This window comes from Pyrus communis, chromosome 10 (assembly GCF_041283825.1).
Source record: "Pyrus communis isolate YQ-2024b chromosome 10, ASM4128382v1, whole genome shotgun sequence".
In the NCBI taxonomy this organism is placed as follows: Eukaryota; Viridiplantae; Streptophyta; class Magnoliopsida; order Rosales; family Rosaceae; genus Pyrus; species Pyrus communis.
The window spans coordinates 7,525,519-7,534,531 of NC_142574.1; the positions used below are offsets into that span (position 1 = coordinate 7,525,519).

General features: G+C 40.0%; 1 protein-coding gene across 1 annotated transcript; it reads right to left on the reverse strand.

Moving 5' to 3' along the window:
• Positions 1 to 669: 669 nt before the first annotated feature.
• Positions 670 to 3,864, reverse strand: LOC137727812 (putative polyol transporter 1). Its single transcript, XM_068466642.2, has 3 exons — positions 3,580 to 3,864; positions 3,008 to 3,354; positions 670 to 2,075 (listed from the first exon to the last, which is right to left on the reverse strand). Exons 1-3 carry the CDS (start codon positions 3,734 to 3,736, stop codon positions 963 to 965), a joined length of 1,617 nt encoding a protein of 538 aa, XP_068322743.2. The 5' UTR covers positions 3,737 to 3,864; the 3' UTR covers positions 670 to 962.
• Positions 3,865 to 9,013: the final 5,149 nt, after the last annotated feature.

Consider the following 9,013-nt stretch of genomic DNA (forward strand, 5'->3'; position numbering starts at 1 on the left):
TTACACGAAAACGACACGAACACGACAGACACGACCTATTTGCCAGGCCTAATTGAGATTGTCCACCAGCAATCATTTTGGTCATTGGGTGAAAAATTATGTTAAATAAGGATCATAATTACAAAATTATCCTCAATTTAATAAACAATAGGCCAAAATGATTGGACCAAAATTGAGGATATTTTTATCATTTTATTCCTATTTTATGGAGATTTTTTGTGGAATGATCAAAATGATTGATTGTGGACAAACTCAAAGACCAATTCTATCTATTTCAAATCTTAGGAATTAAAATGAGGAGTTATGTAAATCTCAAAGATTACTTTTAGCAAAAAAGCCTTTATGTATTGGTGCAATTTTTTGGAACTTCTTTTACAGAAAAATGGAAAAGATATGAATAAGTAGGAATTCTTGTAACATGTACAAATACTACAGGTGTGGGAAGTGATGAACAAAGGAGTAGGTACTTTCAGAGCGGCGAACAAAAAATGCAGGAGTCATTTGTTTTTTTTCTAGAAAAGAATTATTTTCATTCATTTCGGCTAGATTTTTTGTTCATTTTGGCCTGCTCTCCTTCTTGCCTGTGCTTAAAGACTTTTGGGTTAAGCTACAATCTCATTGCTTTTAAAAGATTAACAAACAAATAGAAGTTGGTGATGGAAAACAAACTTGAACTGAAAACTTGTTGTATACACGTTGAAAACGAACTCTTCTACATGCTCATGAAAACAAACTCGTACAATACACATCAAAAACACTCTTTTTCCCTTGCTAATGCATGGAAAACAAACTTGTACAATACATATCGAAAACAAACCCTTTTCTCCTCTGTCTCTGAGGTTCGAAACCCGTTTACATATATAGCCGATTGAGAGGAGGTACATTATATAACCGACGCCTACCCTAATTTTCGTCAAAGAACTAAATGCACTACCATTATACCATCCACATATCACACTAATCTAATTAGCTGGCCCTTTTGTGCCTAATTCGACCGCACCAGTTCCATTGTTGCCATCGCCATGATCAACTTGGGTTTTCGTTTCGAGCATTGCATTCGCTTCTCTCCACTTGTGGAACTTGCCAAACAAGACCTCCATATCTTCTAGGGTTCTGCCTTGTGTCTCCGGGTACATCGTATAAAAGAACACCCATGCAACAGCAGCAATTCCCCCGTAAAGAAAGAAGGCCCCACCCATTGTTATGGCCTTATACAACGAAATAAACGTCATTGAGAGGACCCCACTCACCACCCTATTCATCGCCACTCCCATACTACAGCCTTGGGCACGTAGCTTCAACGGAAAGATCTCAGAGCTATAAACCCAAGTGATGGGCCCCAATCCGATAGAGAAGAGCGCGGCGTACGCTATTACCATGGTCAAGCACAGTGCAGTAGTCCACGTCATCTTAGCCCCGTGGTGCTGATCAATGATTGTAAGGCCGACACCAAGAGCTCCGAGGGAAAATATCATCCCGGCAACACTAGATAGAAGCAACGGACGCCGTCCGACCCGATCAAGCAAAAACGTGGCGACCAGGATGAAAATGGTCTTGGCTAATCCAACGGCTACAGTGCAGAGTAGCTTGTGGTCGGAGTTGGTTATCCCAGCCTTCTCAAAGACTCTTGGGCTGTACAAAACGATGGCGTCGATGCCCGAGGCCTGCTGAAAGAAATGGATACCGACGGCGCAGATTAAAATGTGACGAACTGCTGGTGTTGGATGGAGGAGCAACTCTTTCCAGACGTCTTGGCCTTTGCTACGTTTGGGGACCTGAACGACGTCGTCGGTGCAGTGCTCGGGGATTCCAGCAGCTTCTTTGATGTCCGCTAATCGAAGCAGAGACTCCTCCTTGGAGTCTGAGGTTTTGTTGAGAACACGTGTCGCGTCCCCGAGCCGTCCCTGCATGACGAGCCAGCGCGGCGACTCTGGCATGGCTAAGACGCCTAAGGCCAAAAAAACGCAGGGGACTGCGCCGATGCCGAGCATGAGCCGCCACCCCAAGTTAGTTGGGAGCTTCGAGAACGCATAGTTGGACACGTAGCCCAACAGTATCCCTACATTGACAAAGACCTAGTATGCATTCACACAAATCAAATTAGTGAAAACATAATCAATTCATAATAAAAACAAAATCAATTCATATCTGCATTCCACAATTTTTTTCTTTAACTAATAAATCATTTCAAGCTTTTCAAAAGTGATTTTCGCATCATAATTCTTTTTTTTTTCCTAAAATATTTTATTCATCTAGCATGTAACTTTCTTTAAATTTATACAATTCACATGTTAATCAAGAGTAGTGTTAGGTAGATTAAGTTTGTAGACTAAATTTGCAATTAAATAATGTGCTCGCAATAAGAATAAGCACGTTAATTAAATAATAATTCAATTGTCAACTTACATATCATTTAGTTTACAAATTTAATTTCTTTAGTACTACTCGAAAAAATAATAAAAGTGCATGAGAGAAAAAATTACAAATAATTATTTACAAAATTTTGTTTCACAAACATTACCCAAGAAAATGAGTCATGAGAGAAAAAACATTGCAAATAACGCGTTATCCAACATTATCCTTTTATAATTATCCAAATTTTATAGTAATAAACTGTTAATTTTGTTTTCATGTGGAGGGAAAATAAAAGAAATTCATGAAAAACCACATAAAAGAAAAACTCCCGACATATCGAAATTCTTTTATTTGTATGATGTTTTTAAGAATAATGCTGCACTTACCACCTATTATTATCATCGTATGTAGCACCTTTCTATAGAAGTAGGGACCCACCAACTCATGTGAGTGCCATTTTTTTTAGAAAAATGATACAAATAAATGATAAGAGTAACATTTTTATTTCTTAAAATGTTGAAGGCATGCATGTGGTAGGTCTCACCAACATGCTGCCTGTGCTTTGGGTTGTGAACTTGTGATAAGCTCTAGTACTATGGCTGTTTCGCTTTATGGAAAATGATATAGCGGTTATGGATGCATATAAACCAACCTCTGGGAAAGATGTGAGGAACCCACGAGATGACGCCGGCGAGACCTCGGCGGTATAGACAGGAGCGATCATGAGGGCGTACCCGACGCCAATCCCAGCTATAAACCGGCCGACCATTAGAAAGACATAGTTTGTGGCGAATCCCATAAGAAGAGCTCCGGCGAAGAAAATAGCCCCGGCAAGGACTATGGTGTATCGGCGACCAATCCAGTCGGATGTTCTTCCGGCAGCGGCGGAGCCGAAGAGGGAGTAGACGTTTAGAATACCGAGTAGGATCTCAATTTGCACGTCGGAAATCTTGAGGTCCTTTTGTATGTAAATTGCAGCTCCACTCATCACACCAATGTCTATAGATATATAAAACCAACATCATCACATGCAAAAATATAACTTTTGGAATATTAATGACAACGAATTGTTGCAATAAATTAAGAATTTTTTTCTCGCAACTCAATTTTTATATTTATCGTGTATTTTTATCATTAAAGCAAAAGTGTATACGACTACTTTGGAGGGTTAATAATAATTAAAAACAAATCTAAGGAAGCAAAATTTGAAGTATATATACTTACCATAACCCAGCAAGATTGAAGTCATGGAAGCCAAAATGGCACAACCAAAGGCGTACTTATTTCTTTTGGGTTTCTTTGGGGGATCAAAGTCTGAGAGGCCTCTGCTCCCGGTTTGTTGGCTGAAGACGGCATTATCTTCAGCTCTCCGGCCGGCCATCTTCTCAGAGAAAAGAGATGTGGAGGGGAAAAATGGAGCCTAATATTTGCAGAGATGTAATTTAGGGAGGGAGAGAGAGAGAGAGAGAGAGAGAGAGAGAGAGAGAGAGACTTAAGTGGATATTAGATGTTTTGAGAACTTGAGGTGAAGAGGGCTTAAATAGACATTAAAAAAGCTAACGTCATTTTAATAGCATAAATAGATTCGTGAGTCACAACTCCTCTACTAGCCACTCTGCATATCTCTCTCTCTCTCTCTCTCTCTCTCTCTCCACCAGTTCTTCCATCCCTCTAACATATTCGTCAAACCTAACGACAAAAAAATAAATGAGTAACAGTGTTTCTCTCGTTTTCTTTTTCTACGTGGGGCGATGACCAGCCGACTCTTTCTTTGAAGATAACGTACTCATTTTGGATAGGAAAAAGACTTGCTGATGAAAGATTCAGCAGCATCTTCTGCTGTCTATCAATCACGGTTGGACACGTGTCCAAATTGATAAAAAAATTCATAATTTGGATACGTGTTTAACCGTGATTGGTTGGTAGCAGGAGATGTTGCTGAATCTTCAGTAGCCAAATCTCGTTTTTTTGGATAAGAGAATTTACATATTTTACAGTAGCCTCAATTTTGAAATATTTTTAATTGTGTGAAAGTAGAAAAATAGGAAACTCATTCATTCATTTAAATGAATACAATGTCAAGCCTTTTAACTATTAAAGTGATTGGTGTAAGAAAAATGAAGTGAGACATTCACCGTCATCATGCTTGAGGTCAAACACTCCAAGCCTTCGGATTGGTAGAGCATATTCCACCTCTAATAGGTGTGTAGCAAATTATAAATTGTAGTTTCTCAAGTTTATTTAGTAAAAATAGAAAAAAAAGAATCGCTATAATATAAGTTATATACAAACTCAAATATCGAATGAGTTCTATTTACACCTGCAACACAAACATATACTATTATTGATACAGTCGTTAAAATAGGTGAATTCCAACCAGTTCTCCTATAATTTATCTTCTGAATTCGGGCAACAACATAAATCGATGACATTTAAAAGCTTTTGTGGGTTACAACGAACTGTCAGACAGAAAGAATAATGTTTTCCCAGCTCCTCTTTGTGCCACAAACTCATTGGTAACCTCACTCATCTCAATCCCTCTCAATATAGTCTCTAAAGGAGTTCCTAATACACCCAAAAAACTCTCTCACTCTCACAATTTCTCTCTCACTCGGTATATCCCAATATAAATCTTAATCAATTAGTCACACTCAAAAAGACGAAGGCAACCAAGGCCCACTAGGGCAGCTGCCCAAAAAATATGATGCTTACATAAAGGGGTAGAACATATTATTCATGCTCATTCGAATGAATATAAAGTAAAAGATATATATAACTTGAATTTATTATATTTAAACTTTAATTGATCAATTGAAATTTTTAAATAATATGTATAATGATAAGCGATGTGAAAAAATGCCTACAAGTTGGCTTAATGAAATTTAAGGAAATAAAAAAAGGAATGAAATTATAGAAAATATTATATTATCATAAATTTTCTCAAGTAGAGGAGGATCAAGCAATAGATCAACTTGGAAAAAAGATCAACTTGGAAAAAAGAGGAGGATCAAGCAATAGATCTGACGGATCTGACCAGAGAAAAGAAACAACATCCGTTGACATGATCGAGGTCCAAAGAATGATCGATTTAGCCTTGGAAAATAGGCCCAAGTTTCCAAAATTCATCCATCTATACCCAACTTATGTAGAGAAGTTCGAATATCCTAAAGGCTTTAAGATCCCAGATTTCAGCCTTTTTGATGAAGAATCGTCCTTATCCTCGTCAGAACATGTAGCTCGATTCATTGCACAATGCAGAGATGTTAATAGTGACTTCCATAAACTACGACTATTCAACTTCTCGTTGGCAGGCCCAAAAATTCAGCATTCGCGTGGTACATCAACCTCCCACCTAACTCAATCCAAAGTTGGGAAGAACTGGTCGAAAAATTCCATGAGCAATTTTATCGGCCAGGGATGGAAATGTCAGTTTCTTCATTAGCCAAGATGGATCAAGTATTTGATGAGTCATCGATGGATTATCTTATAAGGTTTAAATTGGCCAAAAAATGGTGCCTAGTACAATTCCCTGAAGTCAAATTTGTTAGGCTCACTATGAATGGGTTGGACATGGAGTACAAGAAGAAATTCCTAAGGGCAAACTTTCGTGACATGTACGAACTAGCTCAACATGTCGAGCAATATGATTATTTACTCCGAGAAGAGGAGGCTTCGAAGTCCCTGTCCAGAGGAACAATTTACAAAAACCCCACGGTCAATTATGTGTCAGCCTAAGCTGAAAAATATGCCAGTATAGATGCGGCCGAAATAATAATCGACAAATCATATATATGCAAGGCGTTGGCTTATGCCAATCCCAAAGAGGCCAAGACTCGCTCAGCCCCTAAAAAGTCTCTCGTCAAAACAGTGAAAGTTTATACTTTCGACATTACTAAAGCCGACGCCATCTTCAATCAACTGCTACTTGCCAACATTATCAAACTTCAACCTGGCATAATATCCCCAAAGCCGAAGAATTGAAAGGAAAGACATATTGCAAATACCATAACTCGAACAAGCATAGGACAAACAACTGCATCGTGTTTCGAGACGCCATCTAAAGCTGGATTGACAATGGTAAACTCATGTTTCCAGAAAAGAAAATAGGCATCGACATCGACCCATTTCTTACGGCGACCATAAACGTGGTTAATGTTCATCGGCCTAAAGACAAAGGAAAAAGAAAGGCCGAGTTCATTCTAATGCAACAAGTGCTAAAGCAGAACTCTCGACCACGACTCAAGATTGATTTATTTTCAAACGAGCCGCCTAGAGATTTTTCAGGACCAGCTGTCGTCGAGCCTATGTTAGACTCTAGCGCACAAGAAGCGGATGGGCCGGTGATTTTATGCAATATGTTTAAGGCAAATGTCATCTTCACCGAGCTAAAAGAGAAACTACCTCAGGCTATAATACAATGGCCGCCTCCTGTGGTCTCAACGACACCTCAAAAGGTGCTCGCGACAGGACAACGCCAGAGAGTTTTTGATAGGCTTGGCCCTCAGACACGGATCGATGAGCAATCTTCAGCCAGACGGCACCTTGATTTCAATACACCGTTTTATAACGAGGACTATTATGCACGTAACTTTAGCAGCTCGAGTTCTTCCATGAGCCAAAACACATTCAAGCTGCCAGAGTCACGCGACCAACGATGGTATAGTTACAATTCTCCTACTGACGTATATACCGCACTCTCAAATCGCAGAAACGCTGGCTCTAGCGAATAGACAACATGGCCCATCGACAAGCGGCTCAGGTTACCTTGGCTACCAAATGGTAGTCGAAAGAAATAATAGATAACGAAGATGATCGATAGCCCCCAGCAATCTTGGCCGAATTACTTCACGGAAAGAAGGCGATTAATCACAATTTTGTGACCACGATAGAAGAGTTTGAGAAGCGCATTAAACTCATTCTCCGGCTTAGGGAAATGAAGGCTCGTTTCAAACATCTCAAGAATGAAGCGGAAAACAAACTTCCTCTATTGCCTTCACAAGACCCATTAATAAAGGTCCGACCAAATCTACACCCCATATTTCTCGACAAAGCCTTAGAGTACATGCGGGAATTTCACGAGAAATATTTTGCTAATGACCTATATAGCTTACCAAAGGCGTGTCAAGAGGTTCTCGACCTGGCACTAACTTGCCCTGATGCCGAGCAGATTATTCAAAAGATTACTGATCTAAGAATGAAGGGCAGGTTCCTACATATACGAGAAGCTCGAGTTCTCAGCTTCGAGTTCGACCCATATACTAATATAGATACTACCAAGCTTCCTTTCTCCCTCGAAGACCTCCAATATTTACGATACCATATTGAAGTTTTCTCAGCCGTGCCTCTTTTCAGCCTGACAGCCGATGAGAAAGAGCGCGTGGCACGGCTAGATGCTTACCTAGACACGAAGGATGCTCGAATTACCTATTAGGAGCGTGCCCATAAGGCTTCGTAAGGACGAGACCGGTCTCTAACGTTGAGCGAACTTGGGGATAGCAATCAGAATGAAATGGGAATGCTGAATGCACCACAGGAACAATTACTTGAAAAGAAAAATGATCAGGTTGAGGACATTTCAAAACATGACACTTTGCTCAATAGTCCGGAAGACGATAACCATTACCCAATTTCTTAGATGGTGATATGGTTGCCGAAGAAGTAACGCAAGTCGACTTCGTCATCATGGAGGAGAACGAACAAGTAAGTAAAGAAGACATACTCAAAGCAGCTTTTGTTGAGTTGTTTCCCTATGTTTCCTCAACCAATCCCCATCATTTAAAGTCGTTGTATGTCACAGCTCACGTCGAATGATATCCAGTTTCCAAAATCTTCGTCGACTGCGAAGCAACGGTTAATATCATGCCCGTCTCCATCATGAAAGCACTACGTCGCTCTAACGATGAACTTATCCCATCAAGAGTCACCATGAGTAGCTTCATCGGAGACAAATCCTATACCAAGGGGGTACTTCCGTTAGAAGCAATATCGCAAGTCGAAATCACATGACTGCATTCTTTATTGTCGACTCAAAGACTGAACATAATGTGTTGCTTAGTCAAGATTGGATCCATCAAACAAGCTATATCCCTTCATCGTTGTATCAAGTCCTCATATTATGGGATGGCAAATCGATCATGGTTCATCCGACCGATAGTCAACCATTCAAAGCTAACATGATCCAAGTACGTTACTACGACGACCACGTCGGCTACATCACCTTGTATGGTCTCAAAGATGAATGATGGCCGACTCGAATTTCGGTTCAAAAAACCCTTGAGGTTGTCGCCAAGACTATTCAACAGGATTTGGTGAGACTCGGATTGGCTGACCTCATTACCGATCCCGATGTCTGATACCAAACATGCTGAATGCCGAGCCACGATTTCATCTACTATGGAATGATTGCTGGCCCATTGGTATACTACTTCCAAACAGCCGAATTCGAGCGTAAACTCGTGGACTTTCTCGTCGAAGAAAATAATGGTCCCGTTCTATCCCTTGATAAAGTTCAAGCTGCCCCAGTCGAGCTCGAAGACAGTCGGCCCCAAGTTAAAGACCCATTAGAGGAAATACATGTTGGAACGGCCGATAACCCTCAACCGTTATTTGTTAGTGCATTGTTACCCCAATCCATGAAAATTGAACTTTGTAAATTACT

Coding starts and splice junctions, on each gene's coding strand:
- LOC137727812 (XM_068466642.2), bottom strand. CDS start 3,736: ATGGCCGGCCGGAGAGCTGAAGATAATGCCGTCTTCAGCCAACAAACC. Junction 3,355..3,579: donor TTCAATCTTGCTGGGTTATG/GTAAGTATATAT, acceptor ATATATCTATAG/ACATTGGTGTGATGAGTGGA. Junction 2,076..3,007: donor TCCTCACATCTTTCCCAGAG/GTTGGTTTATAT, acceptor AATGCATACTAG/GTCTTTGTCAATGTAGGGAT.